Source organism: Sinocyclocheilus grahami, unplaced genomic scaffold (assembly GCF_001515645.1).
Source record: "Sinocyclocheilus grahami isolate Dianchi unplaced genomic scaffold, SAMN03320097.WGS_v1.1 scaffold856.1, whole genome shotgun sequence".
Taxonomy (NCBI): Eukaryota; Metazoa; Chordata; class Actinopteri; order Cypriniformes; family Cyprinidae; genus Sinocyclocheilus; species Sinocyclocheilus grahami.
In genome coordinates, this window is record NW_015506035.1 from 133,362 (window position 1) to 152,075 (window position 18,714).

General features: G+C 37.3%; 1 protein-coding gene across 1 annotated transcript in view; it reads right to left on the reverse strand.

Annotated features, from left to right (window-relative positions):
• The window catches only part of LOC107563070 (multiple C2 and transmembrane domain-containing protein 2-like), a 58,701-nt gene that overhangs the window by 21,589 nt on the left and 18,398 nt on the right, over positions 1 to 18,714 (reverse strand). The window contains exons 11-17 of the mRNA XM_016247855.1: positions 17,583 to 17,769; positions 17,266 to 17,359; positions 17,002 to 17,104; positions 16,811 to 16,913; positions 16,621 to 16,722; positions 16,468 to 16,542; positions 16,069 to 16,188 (exon numbers count right to left, since the gene is read on the reverse strand). Of these exons, the coding sequence (XP_016103341.1) occupies positions 16,069 to 16,188; positions 16,468 to 16,542; positions 16,621 to 16,722; positions 16,811 to 16,913; positions 17,002 to 17,104; positions 17,266 to 17,359; positions 17,583 to 17,769 (784 nt within the window). The remainder of the gene's footprint in view (positions 1 to 16,068; positions 16,189 to 16,467; positions 16,543 to 16,620; positions 16,723 to 16,810; positions 16,914 to 17,001; positions 17,105 to 17,265; positions 17,360 to 17,582; positions 17,770 to 18,714) is intronic.

Consider the following 18,714-nt stretch of genomic DNA (forward strand, 5'->3'; position numbering starts at 1 on the left):
AGACAGTGTTGGGCAGTAACGCGTTACTGTAATTTGATTACTTTTCTAGTAACTGAGTAATTTAATGCGTTATAATTTTCAAAGTAGTAATTAGAGTATAGTTACAAGCCGAAGTCTCTATACGTTACTGCCGCGTTACATTGCTAACAGAATGCAGTCTTTTATAATCTATAGATTGTAAAAAGGATGTAGCACACCCACTGTCGAGTCAAGTGCCAGTGGATTAGAGACCTGCTCCCGCGAGACCCGATGCAACAGAGTGCGGCGCGTGAGTGCTGGTGCGAGCGGGTAGACACTCGTGTGTGTGTGCGGGATGCGGGAGAATGAAATGATTCACGGGCTTCCCGCAAAATAGAAATATCTAAACATAAAATATCTGAAAACAAATCAATTGTTATTAATCTATTGCACAAAAGCAACATTAACTAATATAAAATATAAACGATTAACAGGTGCAAGTGTATGCAGAGTTTCTGTTTAGGCTATAACAAGTTTGCTGTGTTGAGCAAAGCAGTGCTGAAATTTGTGTGCTTATGAATCCTCTCATTATAACACACGAATTGTAGACATTATGAAAGATTCATTATGCGTATATTTATTGTTTTATAACAGATATTTGTGAGATTGCGATGAACTGAAATGTGTTTTAGAGATTATAAATGCAGCGCTCTTTGCTGGTATTCTGCCAAACCATGCACGTAGCAGCCACTTGCTTTTTGTTAAAAATAACAGTGTTCTGTGAATGTTGATGCTTTAATAACAAATATTTATCGGGAGCGTGTATGCTGGGATTTCATAAATTTCATGGAGAAAAAAGTAACGTAACTAGTAATGTAACTAATTACTTTTGAAATAAAGTAATCAGAACAGTAACGCGATTACTTTTAAAAGGAGTAATAAGTAATTTGATTACATTTTCAGAGTAACTTGCCCAACACTGGTGATAGACCAAAATATTAATTTTGCAATTATTATCATGTGTCTCTTTCTCATTGTATAAAGCACGTTTTCTTTTTTTATCTATTTTTAGTTCTTGTGTGGACACAGACAGAAACATCAATTATTCGGCATAATTTAAAGTATGAAGATGAAAGGTTCACTATTAAACACTCAGTATCAGCCAATATACTCTACAGTGTACCAAGTATTAACTGATACCAGACCAGTACATTGAAAATGTACTGGTCTGGTATCAGTTAATACTTGGTACACTGTAGAGTATATTGGCTGATACTGAGTGTTTAATAGTGAACCTTTCATCTTCATACTTTAAATTATGCCGAATAATTGATGTTTCTGTCTGTGTCCACACAAGAACTAAAAATAGATAAAAAAAGAAAACGTGCTTTATACAATGAGAAAGAGACACATGATAATAATTGCAAAATTAATATTTTGGTCTATCACCAGTGTTGGGCAAGTTACTCTGAAAATGTAATCAAATTACTTATTACTCCTTTTAAAAGTAATCGCGTTACTGTTCTGATTACTTTATTTCAAAAGTAATTAGTTACATTACTAGTTACGTTACTTTTTTTCTCCATTAAGTTTATGAAATCCCAGCATACACACTCCCGATAAATATTTGTTATTAAAGCGTCAACATTCACAGAACACTGTTATTTTTAACAAAAAGCAAGTGGCTGCTACGTGCATGGTTTGGCAGAATACCAGCAAAGAGCGCTGCATTTATAATCTCTAAAACACATTTCAGTTCATCGCAATCTCACAAATATCTGTTATAAAACAATAAATATACGCATAATGAATCTTTCATAATGTCTACAATTCGTGTGTTATAATGAGAGGATTCATAAGCACACAAATTTCAGCACTGCTTTGCTCAACACAGCAAACTTGTTATAGCCTAAACAGAAACTCTGCATACACTTGCACCTGTTAATCGTTTATATTTTATATTAGTTAATGCTGCTTTTGTGCAATAGATTAATAACAATTGATTTGTTTTCAGATATTTTATGTTTAGATATTTCTATTTTGCGGGAAGCCCGTGAATCATTTCATTCTCCCGCATCCCGCACACACACACGAGTGTCTACCCGCTCGCACCAGCACTCACGCGCCGCACTCTGTTGCATCGGGTCTCGCGGGAGCAGGTCTCTAATCCAATAACAATTGATTTGTTTTCAGATATTTTATGTTTAGATATTTCTATTTTGCGGGAGTCCCGTGAATCATTTCATTCTCCCGCATCCCGCACACACACACGAGTGTCTACCCGCTCGCACCAGCACTCACGCGCCGCACTCTGTTGCATCGGGTCTCGCAGGAGCAGGTCTCTAATCCACTGGGACTTGACTCGACAGTGCGTGAGCTACATCCTTTTTACAATATCTAGATTATAAAACACTGCATTCTGTCAGCAATGTAACGCGGCAGTAACGCATAGAGACCTCGGTTTGTAACCACACTCTATAATTACCATAAAAATGGTGTGCTACATCCTTTTTACAATCTATAGATTATAAAACACTGCATTCTGTTAGCAATGTAACGCGGCAGTAACGTATAGAGACTTCGGCTTGTAACTATACTCTAATTACTACTTTGAAAATTATAACGCATTAAATTACTCAGTTACTAGAAAAGTAATCAAATTACAGTAACGCGTTACTGCCCAACACTGTCTCTCACTGATGTATTCTGTACAATTAATCTGTAAATATAAGTATGATATTTTTCATAAATATAAACGGTAACACTTTAGTTTAGGGACCAATTCTCACTATTAACTAGTTGCTTATTAGCATGCATATTAGTATAGCATATTGGCTGTTTTATTAGTACTTATAATGAACATATTAATGCCTTATTCTGCATGACCGTATTTTATCCCTTGATCATACCTCATCAACTAGCTTACTAACTAATAATAAGCAAATTAGTTGTTTATTAAGGCAAAAGTTGCAGTATATAGTTATAGTTAACAGTAGGAATTGGTCCAAATAAATGAATACAGTAATAAAAATAATAATATTTGCACTACATCAGTGTATTTCCACAATAGAATCAGCACAATCATCTATGTAACCTGAATTTAAATCAATAAATCGGAATGTTTACACCTGTTACTACACCTCAAGTGATGCATCAAAAGCCAATAAAACACATTATAATTAATTCTGTCTACACTGGGTGCTGCAACCTCAAGCCATTGCGGAGCAACGCAACAACAATTGTGCCCGGTGTACACATGGCGTTAGTACCATTTCATTTGAAGGTCACAAGATAGAGCTTGTACGATTGCACCTACACAGAACAACAGGCTTGCGTTTACATACATCCTGGAGGCTTGTTAGAGACAATATGTTTGACTTAAGTTAGCCGGGACCTGCAGGCCTTACTTTAGCTTTAGTACAGTACCAGCATGTTCCTGTCATATCAGCCAGTGGCCAGACATAGTGCTCTGGGGGCAGTCTACCTACTGCCACTCCCATGATAGGTTCACTTTCACACATGCCTGCGCACACACACACACACACAAAGCCACCAGGGATATGAGAATCATGTTTAATGCACAGAGCACTTGAACAACAACCCCCGCAGGCACAACAACAACAGTACACACATCTGGGTCTTTCTTAAATAATTCATTATAAATTTAGTCACACTGTACTATCGAAGGAGATGGCTGAATCTCTTTAACTCCTTATTCAATCTGTGCTAGCGCACAGATTCAGGCTAAAAAACGTATTATAGCTTGTGAAGGTTGAATACGAGCGGCATCCCGCTGTAGTCGCTTCCACTTTTGGGACCCCGTGTGGAGGGGCCCGCCTTCATCCTCACCCTCAGATAAACTCGAAGGGCTTATCAACAGGTTAGCTGTCATAAGTGATACCTTCCAAAGAAGTCGAGGTAGAAAGTAAGCAAGTGAGAGAGCTGAGATGGAAAAAAACCTGCCGACAGCCCAGCAGGAACGTTGAACCCGCTTGCCCTACGTGGAGAAGCTTCTACATTAACTACTAAAGTCTAATTGCCTGGTCCCTGTCTTCCCATGCGAGTCAACAGTAGGAGACCATTTATTTGCAGCCTGGGAGTCTAGAGAGAGGATCTGTCACAGGTATTCATAATCGTCCACTAATGCTAATTTCCGCTCAACTGCTCACAGGCTTGGTGGACAAGATAAAAGCACACGGAAATACAGTAAAATGTCTTGTGTCTAAATGTAGCATCTAAATGACTGGATAAACAAAACCTGTCAGAAATTCCTTCATTTCGTCCACAACGGTGTGTGTGTGTGTGTGTGTATATGTGGAAGCATGCTGGATTTACATGCCTTTTCCCCAGTGCTAATAAAAACAGAACAGCGAACATCTGGAAAAGTCTTGCCAATTTCAGTGCGAAGGCAGTGTCTAGTAGCCTCGAGTTAATAAGCAGAGTTGGCTGCTACTCAAATCCTGCACTGCTCCTGCTGAACGCACTCGACTAATTCTCCACTAAGTGGTTTGCATTTTATTAGTGCAGTGATTAAAGGAAGGAGGAGGTAAAACCTGACAGACAATAGAGTTAACTTATATTGAAGAAGAAATCCAGCTGTACACCTTTCAGATGCAGTGATGTTTTACTAAACTTATTTCTGGCCTTTTTTTTCTTACAGAGAACATGACACGGCGCTACTCAAATCCTGCACTGCTCCTGCTGAACGCACTCGACTAATTCTCCACTAAGTGGTTTGCATTTTATTAGTGCAGTGATTAAAGGAAGGAGGAGGTAAAACCTGACAGACAATAGAGTTAACTTATATTGAAGAAGAAATCCAGCTGTACACATTTCAGATGCAGTGATGTTTTACTAAACTTATTTCTGGCCTTTTTTTTCTTACAGAGAACATGACACGGCTGGAATCAAACCAATGCATTCCACATGACATGGTGGCCACAGAGAGCATGTCTTAACTGATGAGACTAAACCAATATGTTACATGAAACAAGTGACTAAACAAAATGAAATTTTGAAAGGTGGTACAGAGCCATTAACAGCCATGGTAATAAATTCTTAAATTCTTCTTGAATTACAATATGAGCAACTAAAGCCTTTTCTATTCATATGACAGTGATGTAATGATAGTGACAGTGATGAAAATAAATACCAAAGGTGGCAACTTCTATAAGACCAGAAAGTGTTACTGTTAACACTTTACAACTGGACTTAATTTTTTAACCAAGTATATCACAGCCAGTGTTGCCATGTTCACTTATTATATGTGTTTTAGGGCTCTTTCATGTATAAATATGGGCAATGGCGGATTTTTAGTCTTATATCAAGAAAGTAGTCGTGTACTTGGGCTCATTTAATTGAGTTATTTTGAGCTTGTTTTGTCAGAACCAGTTGATTGTTTTTCTAGTGAGATCTGGCAACAATGAGCCCAGACCACACAGACAGCAACTCAGTCTAAAACCTTCTGATGACACACAGCTCATATCTCCAACTCTGAGAGTTCTTCCAACACACCAAAAAAAGCAACACACAAGACAAGCATACAGTGCATAGAGGCTATTGCATTGTTGTCCAGTGTGTTTCCATTCACACTAAATAAATGCAGGTGAGTCATGTGCATTTAAGAGAGTCAGTTTGGTTAAATAATGCAATTATCAGTTCATAAACGTATACATACACGATATTAAGCAAAGCTTACACACATATTCTGCTGCTGTATGAGCCTAAACGTCATTTAGATTGAAAGATGTTGACTGTCCAAGGAGGAAAAGATTACTTTGAATTATACTAGAGTGGCCTGCTGTAGGTGATGGAGAAGCTCTCTCTCCTCTCCTCAGGCACCAACAAGGACCACCAGAAGACTGGCCTAGCAGGAGGTTAAGAACTGCCTGACGGATATGTTTTAGTGTGCAGCTAATATGATTGCACTAAATGTATTTCTAAGGCCTCTCTAGACGATCCCCTGGTCAGAGGAATTCCTATACCTAATAATAAAGCACTCAGCGATTAAAAGTGTGAATAAAATAAGTCCTGGAGCCGAAGCCAGGCTGGCAGCAGTACACCACCCACGCTCTCCAGGGAGGGGGAGAGGAGAGCCACGGCAGGAACAAAAGGACAAAGACGCCCTCACTAAGAGTTTATACAATCCTGCAAATTGATTAAACGGCAAAGGGGTGGAGAGAGGCTACCAAATCAGACTACTTACTGACAGACTAAACACAAGTGGTGTGGAGGGCTGGGAAACAACACTCCACAGCTACTGCTAAATGTAAACACGCATCACTGTGGGAGTACAATAACCTCCATCCATCTGAATTTCAAAGTCAGAACATGTAGAGAAAAATATATACACTATATATACATACTGTACAGTGGGGTTCAACAGTCTGAGAGCAGAAGTGAAAATGCTTATACTTAAATTTATTTATTTTTCCATTACAGAGTGTATCACAAGCACAAACATTATTTAGGTTGAAATTATTAAATTAATATGAATTTCAGAATGTCTTTTGCTTTAATTACAGCAGCACTCGAGCTGCAGGAACTCCACAAGTTTGAGTGAAACCTGATGGTCATGTTCTCCAGTATGATTTGAGATCATCCAAAAAAAATAAAATAAATAATTAACAGAAATGAGTACCCCCCACCCCTTTTGCTCAATTTTATGTTTTTATTTTTATTTTTTTATTTTTTATTTTTTTTGGATGATCTCAAAATTTTATATGGACTACTGTTGAAATGTTTGGGGTTGGTAGGACTTTTTAAAAAGTTTTTGAAATATGTCTCTTATGCTCACTGTATTTTCAACATTGTATTGATCAAAAATAGTAAAATTAAAAAATGTAATTAATTTAACGAAATGTAATTAAACAAGAAACAACAGAGTGCCTAATAAAACCCTCTTTTGTGCGGAACTACTTCCTTCCGCCACGGATTCAAAGCTCAAGTTGACAGTTAAACATGCGTTACTTTTAGAATTCGTATCAAGGGCAAGAAATAATGAGGTTATAAGAGAGAAACAATGTGGCAACACGTGCATCCAAATGAGAGAGAGACCGCAAAGCTAGACGCTTCTTCTTATATTAACTAACATACTCTACGATTAGCTCAGTGAATAATAAAAAAAAAACATAGACCCGGCTAGAACAAGCGGAGTGATACAAAATTGTGAAAGGGCATTCCTGTAGCGATACCAGTACAATATCTCACGGTTCACAACCAATCAGATTTGAGAACCAGAACGAACTGTTGTATATATACAACAGTTTGTTCTGGTTCTCAAATATATAGAATCCCAGGTTTTTAGTGGTTTGGGGCTTTTGGAACCCACTGTATAACTACAGTACCTCATGTAAACAAAAGAACACTGACTTGCTAAAATAACCCAGAATTTATAAAGGGAGATTAGTTTAGCTGAAAGCATTTTCATAGGAGCAATATAAATTCATTCAGTTAAACACAGCAAGACAAACTGAGCAGCGTAGGGAGAATTAGCAAGATAACACTGAACATATTGGACTGCTCTAAGATGCATATGAAAAATGCTAAACTGTTTTGAGCCACAACACAGCCAAACCAACTAACTAGACCAGTCTCAGCGTGTTTGACTTTGTAACAATTTAGATTTGAGCAAATTAATAAGATATTGACCAATCTCTTCAATGATTGCTGAACAAATTTTTAAGAGGCTATTTACATGGTTAACTTTGTTGTGCTTCTCGAAGCATTAACATTTCTGATTTGTGCATTTTGACAAGGGGAAGTCTATTATGTGTGTGTATCCTCTCAGAGCAAGTGAGCACTAACTAAACCATGAGGGAAAGTTTGAGTCTCTCTTGTGTCCCTCTCATGCATTTATCTTCCGCAGCAGCGAGACGCAAACAACGGCAGCAGTGCCAGCCTGTCTTATGAGGGTCAGACGAAGGGCTGTGGACAGATGCCAGATTACATGAACGTATCTGTGCAAATCTAACGAGGCTGACTGTTGGCTGCAGGCTTAATGCGTATGTGTGTGTTCGAGAGAGCCGATGAAACCCGGCAACTTTAATGTGAACAGAGGATCCTTGCAGCATGGCCACACTTTCCTCTCTTTCTCTGGCTGTTTTCCAAGGTGAAATGGAGGGCGAAGCAAGTAACCTACATTGGTGTCTTGATTAAAATACAGAAAAATGACACAACATTTACAGTGAACCAAAGGCTCCAGTGGCTGCTAAAGCCATGCGTGTCTGCATGCAAGACAAAAGAGAAAGCTTGAGATGCATGGAAAAGGTTGTGTCATGTACATCTGTGGTAAATGAACACCAATAAGGTTGTGGTCAGATTGGAAACGTCCAGGATTGTATAAATGGTGTGACAGCTATCAGGTTTATATTTCTACTAATATATCTATATCTGTTATTTACCAAAATGCTCATCTGCAAATTGGAGCCATTCAGAATTTAAAACTATGCTAATGGTCATTCATGAACGATTTGTTCTTTGCGTCTGTCACGTGACTAATAAACTAAAGACAAATCTTTTCTTTTTTTCTCATAATTTATCTTTGGTTCTCTAATTTGGAATATGACCAAAGATTGCTTATGTAAACATGTATGAGGAATTTGGCTTTTGAATCTATGACATTTTGAATTACTAGAATAAAGATACATTTATTCATTGCGCTAACCTCGATCAAATGATACAGTCAGTAAAATGATGAGTCTTCCCATCACTAATAAATGGTGTGAAAGCAATCATGTTTAAATATTTATATAATAATGTATCTATATTAAATAATATCTCTGTTATTCACTAATATGCCAAACAATTTTAAAAACAGTTGAGTTTTAGTTTTATTTGATTTATTTTTAAAATATATGTTTTTTTTTTTAAGTTTAGAAAGTTTTATTATAATATTACAGAATATTTTGGTGGCTAATGTAATTAAACCATTTAATCTGTTATAATGTAAATGTATGTGAACGTGTCTTAAAATATAATGATGGATGTTTTAATTCAATTATTTTAAAATGGTCTCATTTGGCTATTCCTGAAAACATTAACAGTTACAAATTATTACAAATAATTCTGAAATGAAGACAATAATAGTCTATTTATAATTCCTTGTAAATCTAATAATTCCCAATCACGAACACACTAAAACAGATTAACTGTTGCATTTAATTCACGTTGGAACATGATCCTATAACACACCGCAGGCTGTGAGTGTATGATACGTGTTTGATTCACAGCAACAGCCGGCTGGACTGCGGCTCATGTCCTTATCAGCAGAGCGCTGGAGTGGACCGTGCACCCAGAGGGAAAGAGAGTGAGAGAGGAAGAGATAAAGTCTCTCTGTCACCGGCGGTGTGGAGGCCAGCGTACAGAGCCCTGTGGTGCCTGTCAGTGGCTGGCATGCCGCCCCCCCCCCGCCGCACTGGCCACCAGTGTTTAATCCATGTTGGGAGTGTTAACATTCAGCGACCTCACGGGTGACAGATCTGCCATGCGAGCCTTCTCCCCTGGGGCGGGCGGCACCCCGAGTGTCAGCTCGGCTCACGGAAGCTCAAACACGCATACGTCACGGGCTGCGGCCACGGACGCCTGGGGAGAGTTGTCCTCTGTGACTGTGGAGGTGGCGAGCGTGTTAGTGCTGGTCATTACGACATGCAAACGCACACAGACGTGTGCATCAGGGTTAAAGACAGAGCATGCTTGTTCGGCGGCAGTAATAGTGCGGCGTGCAAGCTGTTTATGCTAAAGCGTGTTTATGCACAGATGGAACAAGAATATTAAAAATATACACAAATTATGCAAAGCAAACAATGAATATGTAAAAATGCAAAGCACACTTGTGCACTTCACTCATAAGTAGAACGAATCAGCGTTAAATGGACAGACGAAGGGAGGTGCTACTGTCAGCGTGAAGGATAAGAGGGATGCGCGCGGGGTCAAGGCAGACTCGGCGTTGAGCCCCAGGAGCATTATGATGACACGGAGCATACACATCTCAATAACAACACTGACACTGTCAAATCTCCAGCCATCACTGCACTGTTAGCGGCTGCTCAAATCCTGCTCTTTAATTATTAATCCCTTCCTCCAGAGTTTCAGGAAGAGCCCGTGCACATATATCACTATCAAGGGTTCGCCCTCCTGTCATACTCGCAGCACAAACTCTCTGACAGTTTCTTAAAGCCCATGAGGCACACAGCGGGACTCACACATATATGCGCACATCCGCTTCAATGTAGCTGCTGTCCAGGAAAACTTTCAGAGTGAAGTGAAACAAAGGTGAGAGACAAAGAAATCTCAAGACAGATAGAGATCTAACACAAAGACTAAGACTGTCAATCAATTAAAATTTTAGTGAATTACATGTTTATTAAATAATCAAATGAATTGCATATTTAAATATTTGGTAAGGAAAGGCCCAAATTATGGTAATTTAAGAAAGTTAAAGGGACCTTTTTAGCCAAAAATGAAAATCCTGTCATTGTTTACTCAACCTCACCTACTGTGTTACTGTGGAACAATAAGAAGGATTCTGAGAAATATATAAAATATTTGTATATTTTGTCCATAGAGTGGAACTCAGTAGTAAACAATGTTTTTGTACCATCATTCTGCAAATAGCTTACAGTCATACAGGTTTGGAATGGCATGAAGGTGAATAAATGACAAAACTTTCCTTTGTGGGTGACCTATCAGTCGAAGGCATTTAAATGTAATTTTAATATATTATTGTTGGATTTTCTGTGCAAATGTTTTCTTCGATTTATTGTTTATTGTTGCCTGTCTCACCCATGACCCATCACAGAATTATCTATATTTTGTTTATTTTCTAATGCTGTAAAAAGAGCATTAAAAATATAAACCTTTATTATTATTATTATTAATTAAATTATCTTTATTTGTATTGTTATTTATCTTATTTAATTCTGTTTGCTCAATTACAGCATTTAAAGGACAAATATGCAGCCGATCACGTCCTGATCACCCCATTTGGGTTTATATCACTATAAAGATGGACAATAAATGATTAAACCAAGTAAATCATTATATATTTAACTAAAATGATTTAAAAGACAATATATTGCTTTCGTTATTTCCATATCATTGAACATAAGCAGATCACTGGTCTACAGTCCACAGTGAAGCTGACTTACAGTAGTTCACACAGGAAGTGTGATTGCATTCCATCTGCGCTACTTGGTAATTGTTTGCCTACGCACACACGTTTACGGATGTGTACAGCCATTACGTTTTGCTGCTTTTTAGCAGCATGTTTTTAAGTGTCAAGTTAAAACAGTTCAACTTTTAAATACACGTCTTAAGACCCGTTGGGACTGCGCTGACTGTGATCTCATAAAAAAATGGGGGAAAATAGTCCTTGTTGGAGAATTATAATTAAAGTATTATTTTTTAAGTGCATATTTTATTTTAATGTAATTAACTGTACTAAATGAACATTATTAACAGCCCTAGCACAGACACAAGGTGCAATCCAGGAAAACCCCTCAATATCAGAAGATCATTGCGTTTTCCTGAGAACATTACACGAGTTAACTGGAATAACGAATCAGGTCGTGCAAATGCTGATAATCAGTCTAATCCTGGCTGTCCCAGTAAACCAGCTAATAGCTTAGACCATGCCCGCCACTTTATAGCGTTCCCTCAGGACCCAGGAACCTGCGCAGACCCTATCCTGCTATCATGCGGTGCTGGCTGTTCTGTTAGACAGAAACAGGAAGAGAGAGAATGAGAGAGAGAGAGAACGCTCCGTCACAGCTGCCAACTGTGTTTACAGCTGCACGGCATCAAACATTCATCAGATGCCATCTTTACAGTCTGTGATGTGAAGCAATCAGCATTTCACAGCCTGTCAAATAATGTCGAAACCGCTTTCTACCTGGCAGTGTCAAAAAGGGAAAAAAAATTAAATCTCAAACATACACACATGCTTACACACACAAACACACGTCCAGGTTTTCCTTTCTAGTCCACGCTACTGACAGACTAAGCAAGCTCATATGTTAAAATATTAATTCTACTTAAATACTTAAAACACTCTAATGACAGCAAAGCTCCAAATCAGCTTTCAAGTGTAAATAATCTCTTTTTTCCTCACCCTTCGATCCCTTTCATCTTTATTGAAAATGCTTGGATCTACAGAGTTCAGAAGCAGCGAATTTGGCTGGTTAATGCCTGGCTGGGTAATACTCATTTAACCTGTGGTGGAAACTTTTTGGAGTCTGTTTGTTCTGTGTAATGCACTGTAAGAAATTACTTTGCTTAATGCTTAGCATCAGAATTGTCATCGGCCTGCTCTCGACTAAATATCTGTTCTTATCATCGGCCCCTGAGAGTGCATGTTTCGACGGTGCTGTAGCTCCATCTACAGGCCAAAGTGAGACGTGCAGCAGAGAACTCCGTGTGACCCCTCTGCAGTCTCCACTGATGTATGCCACATTCAACTTTCTCAGTCTAAGTGCAAGCCACGTCTAAAAAGTAGTATTTTATAAAGATTGTATCTGTCATGGCCCTCCTTCTCAGACTCACTGTAGTTGTCAGACTTTATAAGTACTGTTTCTAGACTCATTACCGTTGCATAAACAAGTAATATGCAAGTAAGCGGTCTGTCTGGTTACGAGAGCACGGCTGCATGCTTTTGAGAGATATATCAAGATATTTTCCTCAAATGCATATGAAGAGGAGACTGGTAGTGTTTAAAAACAGTGCCTTGGGTGGACATGCATGAAAAATTCAAAGGAACATTTACAGGGGGATTTATGCAATAAGAAACAGGCGAACCAATCCACCTTTTTTCCTTGTTTCAAACATAAACCTCACAACACTGAAGAAAAACAACTATATTTTTTTATTTAAATTTTTTTTTTTTAATTAAACATTTTAAAATGTAAAATTAAAGGTTACGCTTTTAAGCTGTCTTTTACTGTGTTATTATACAATTAAGTTCTGAATAAAATGTACAACATCGTTGTAAGGTTTGGGTTAGTATTAGGTGCTAGTTGCTTGTAATTTTGTGTAATTTGTATGTACATGTAACAAGGGCACTAAAATATTTATTAAAAAAATAAATATTTGATTACTTAAACCAATATATATTTATCTTAATCACAATATTATCTTATTTCTTATTATATATCTCATAAAATTTTGCTTCTCAAGTAAATGTAGGGGTGTTTTTTTCTGGAAAACAAAACAAAAACACTTATGAAGTGTTATTTTTGCAGTGACTTGTTCTCGATCAAACAATCAAACATTAGGTGATTCTGATCATCCTGTACAAAGACTTAAAATAAAAAAGCCATTTATACAAAAGGCATTCAAGGCCAAATCAATCAATTAGGGACTTTAAAGGTGTACTTAAGTTAAACTTAACTTTATATGTTAAGCGTTCCTCCTTCTGAGGGCCAATCAGAGTTTCTTTCCAACACAAAGAATAAACGATTATACAATATAGCAAAGATTTGTGCATATATACACATGCACGAAGCAGAGGATATTCAAACTAAAACATGCACCCACACACATATTTCCCACTCTCCGCAGATGAAAGCTGTTTTGCAAGAGGGAGCGTGTATATGCACTCTGCTGTGTGCAGGTCGGGGTGGTGACCTCTGGGATTTCCAGCACTGGGGTGGGAGTGTGTTCCGGGAACAGACGCTGCCTGTGCAAACTACAGACCTGGACAAAGAAACCGCAGCACCGCAAATGCATTATAAGTTGCGTAAAGTGTAAAAGCTAAAGGACAGAGACTCCACTGACTCCATGAATAATGCATTGTAATGTATTTTAAATATATGTTTGTAAAGTAAATAGTGTCCTCTCTTCACTGGCTACTTTGTGTACTACGTTCAAAGTATACAGGCCTACATTATAAATTAAATGGCTGACATGAATGCGATGACATGGATTGGATGAGGAAACGTCGAGGAAAGCACGGTCTCCTCTAATTATGCTCTTCTTAGAGGCAAGCATCTGTCAATGTCTGACTCTGTTACCTTATTACCGCAGCCTACAGATATACATATACCCATAGTGCGAGAGAAAGACAGATATGTGTTTATTAACCCTTGAGGGTTACATGCTGTTTTATAGACGCTGTGCAACATGTATGGTAATTGAACATCATGAGGGAGCACAAAAAAGCATGAAATTGGTCTTGAAAGCTGTAAAAAAAGGCATAGTTGAGATTCACCCCTCCAGCCTGTTGTTTCTAAAGCCTGGACAATTTACACAGGTGCCCTATTTTAATTTTTCCTGTCATCTCCATACCTCAAGCTGTGCAACATGTATGGTAATTGAACATCATGAGGGAGCACAAAAAAGCATGAAATTGGTCTTGAAAGCTGTAAAAAAGGCATAGTTGAGATTCACCCCTCCGGCCTGTTGTTCCTAAAGCCTGGACAATTTACACAGGTGCCCTATTTTAATTTTTCCTGTCATCTCCATACCTCAGCATCACCTGCACAGCTCTGAACGCAGTGGTGCGGAAACAGGCCACATGCTAGTGGAGATGATATTCTTTCTGTTCTCAACCCCACGTGTGCAGACAACGATAGGGCCGGCAACAGGATGTCCCACGCCTCTTCCCAGCTTGACACCCCATCTCCTCAGGTGGATGGGCGCACACTCCTCCAATGACTCCCCTTCAGGGGGCACTGCTCATTCCAGTAGTGAGCCACAGCGGCACGGGAGACTGCAGATTACACTATGGCTCCAAGAAAGCCTCTAAAAATAATTGCTTGTGTGTTATAGCAAGGCTTAAAATGCATCCTACTTGGCTACAATAAAACACAGCACTGTGTGCTGGAACACACTGGAAGTTCTGTCTGTTTACTGCTAGTGTTGTTAATAGTATACACAACCCTACATAAGTTTGGGGGCAGTAAGATTTTTTTTTTAAATGAAATTACTATTTTTATTTAGCAAGGACCCATAAAATCAAAAGTGACAATAAAGACATTTATGTTGCTAAAAACGTATATTACAAATAAATGCTGCTCTTTTGAAATTCTATTCACCAAAGATTCCTGAAAAACATGACTCATAGTATTCGCAAAAATATTAAGCACCACAACTGTTTTCATACAAATAAATGCTTCCTGAGCAGCAAATCAACATAGTAGAATGATTTTTGAAGGATCGTGTGATACTGAAGACTGGAGTATTGGCTGCTAGAAAATTAATCTTTGCCATAACATTTTAAAATATTTAAAAAACAGTTATTTTAAATTGCAACAATATTTCTCAGTTTTGTTTTTACTGTATGCAGCATCGGTAAGCATAATTACAAAAGTCTTACCAACCCCAAACTTATGAATGGTAGTGATTGTAACAAACAGATCGAAGGCTCAAAGGAAATCTGATGCTACTTCGCCACACTTTTTGGAACTTTTTACTATTGTTTAATTTATAGGAAAATTATTCAAATCTGAATTGCGCAAATAAGTAAAGCCTGACATGACCGGAGCATATTGGCCCCTTTTTGGCATTGTTCAGTTGACATGAAATGATTGAAATGGAAACAAGACAAGTCTCAGACCAGATTCAAACCTGAATCTGTCAAATAAGCACCAGAGCTCAATGTACCCAGAGCACATGTGTTCCTTTTAGCCACTATTTAATCGACAAGAACTTCTTTTTAACAGTATCTGGACATGACTTGGCCCAGATTTAAACCTAAAACTCCCACATAACCACAGAAACTCAATGAGGCTCAATAACACATGAATAACATGTGTTAACCCTCTAAGCAACAACTCTAAACATATTGCAACAATTCCAGTAAAACACACTTCTTTTTAGAAAATCCTAAAAAAAAAATATCCTTTGTGGATTAAGTTGTGGTGGGTGTTCAATAACAGTTATTTATTTAAAAATAAAATAAACGGATAAAATAAGCATTGATTCACAACACTTTAAAGCTGCACCCTGACAGGGCAGGGCCAAATGAGCACGGTCTGTCTTCCCTCTTGTAAAAAGTTGCTATTAAGGAGCAGAGCGTTTTCTTCAAAGAGGGATTACACAGATGCGTTCTCTAACCTCAGGTTACTAAAAGGGCCACAGAGTTGAAATCTTGTAAACAGTAGTATGAAGTCTTACCAGGAAGGCTGTAATACTCCTTTGCATGTTCTCCCAGTGGAAGCAGCTTTTAATATACTGCAGCGTATAGAGAATGGCCATGCTGATCTTCCTCACTCGATAGATATTACGTGCTAAAAGCTAATGGGGACAAAGCAGTAGTTAGCAAGATGTGCCTGAGGACGTAATGCTCACAACATGACATTCACTCAGGTGTAAAGAGGCTTTTAAACTGAAGGTTCATTGGTGATAAATATTAATAAGTCAAGTCATCTTTGGTGTCTAAAGAGCTTCAGGCGGTGCTAGAGGAAAAACTGAACGTAATGAGTCTCTAAAAGGTGCCAACAACAAACCTAATATTAAGAGAAAGTGGAAAATATGGTGGCAAATGATGCTGTAATCGTTGTCGATAAAGCTCACCTTTTTGTTAAACTTTGGGTTGTCCTCTGCAAACTTTATTTCCTTCGGCCGGAAGGTTTTCACACCTGCTCTGATCTGGGGAAAAAAACAACAACTTTTTTTCAGTAAAGGCTGTTTGGTATCATCCATATTATTCATAAATAATCATATTACATGGTTGTAGAGAACATTCAACTCCAGTGTGATGCTTCCTTTGGTCGTCCTTGATAGATTATTATTCTTCAGCGTTCTGGTTATTTGTTGGCCATTAGAAACCTAAAGGCAACTGTATGTTAATATGAGCACAATGATTAAAAATGTATAATCAACATTGATTATGAAGACTTTTTTATGTGGCATTTACTGTCAACAATGGAATGGCAACTTTTCCCAGGACGTCTGGAGCTTTGTCCCCGTCATCATGATAGACTGTGAGCACCAGAACATCATGGATGTCCTTAATGGGACTAAGGACATGTCAAAATCAGTGTGATATCAATACCATGGACATGCATATTGATACAACAAAATATCTACAACATCAGCATAACTTACAATGTTAGGGCTGTTCTCCATTCAGGATTCAGGGTTTTGGATATTGTGTGAGTTTGCAGTTTGCTATTACCAAGCTCAAGGGTACAAAAAGGGTCACGTTTACCTGATAAAGTTAAGATATTCATTATGATATATCATTATGACTGAATAAATCTTTATAACAGAAAGATTTACTTATACTTAGCTACACTTTACTTAATAACTAACTGACTGTACAATATCCCCTATATACATTATGGCATTATATTTAATACAGATAAGTACCACTTAAATCTGTTGATGGAAGATCTGTGGCTTTTATTAACTTGATTTGAAGATAGCCAATATCCTTCAAGTCCCGCAGAGAGTTCATCAGTCCCTGTAAATACAAATTATCTTTTAATGATCTTAATGATAAAATTATCTTTTATCTTAAAAAAGTAAAATAATCATATAAATGTACAAATATGTACAAGCTATACAAATTACAAATAATTTACATGGACTTGGACGGTAACAAAAAAAAAAGTAAATAAAAAGAATGAAATAAAAACACAAAACTTAAAAAAAAAAAAACTAAAACAGCACAATGTAATACTCACATATTTCTCCTGCATCTCCTCAAAGGTTGTAGGGTTATCTAGTGGAGCTGACTGAATGTCTGAGATGGACGCTCCAGAACACGGAGTCAGTGTGACCAAAAACACCAGTCGGCCCTTGTTTGGGTCCAGCTCATGAGTATATAACTGCTTCTGATTGACAGGAAGTCTGATCAGGTCAATATCTAACCTGAGAAGAGAAGAACCTATTAGTATTTCATCAGTGGATAGGCATGTTACTAGTAAAAAATGTCAAACAAAATAAAATGAAGTAAAACATACTTTGCTAAAAAATGGCAAACATTTATAATGTTACTAAAGATTTTTATTTCAAATTAAAGTATCTGGTATCACAGTTTCCACTAAAATATTAAGAAGCATAACTGTTTGCAACTCTGATGATAATAATAAATGTGTCTTGAGTATCAAATCAGCATATTAGAATGATTTCTAAAGGATCATATAACACTCAAGACTGGAGTATTGACTGCTAATAAAACCACATTGCCATCATAGGAATAAATTACATTTTAAAACGTTAAAGTTTACAACTGTAATAATATTTCACAATAGTACTCTTTTAACTGTATTTCTGATCAAATAAATGCAGCCTCAGTAAGCATAAAAGTCTTCTTTCAAAAACATTAAAAAATCTTACCAATCTCAGACTTTTCAAAGGTCGTGTATACTGTATGTTTATTCTGAGAAGAGAAGAACCTATTAGTATTTCATCAGTGGATAGGCATGTGTTACTAGTAAAAAATGTCAAACAAAATAAAATGAAGTAAAACATACTTTGCTAAAAAATGGCAAACATTTATAATGTTACAAAATATTTTTATTTCAAATTAAAGTATCTGGTATCACAGTTTCCACTAAAATATTAAGAAGCATAACTGTTTGCAACTCTGATGATAATAATAAATGTGTCTTGAGTATCAAATCAGCATATTAGAATGATTTCTAAAGGATCATATAACACTCAAGACTGGAGTATTGACTGCTAATAAAACCACATTGCCATCATAGGAATAAATTACATTTTAAAACGTTAAAGTTTACAACTGTAATAATATTTCACAATAGTACTCTTTTAACTGTATTTCTGATCAAATAAATGCAGCCTCAGTAAGCA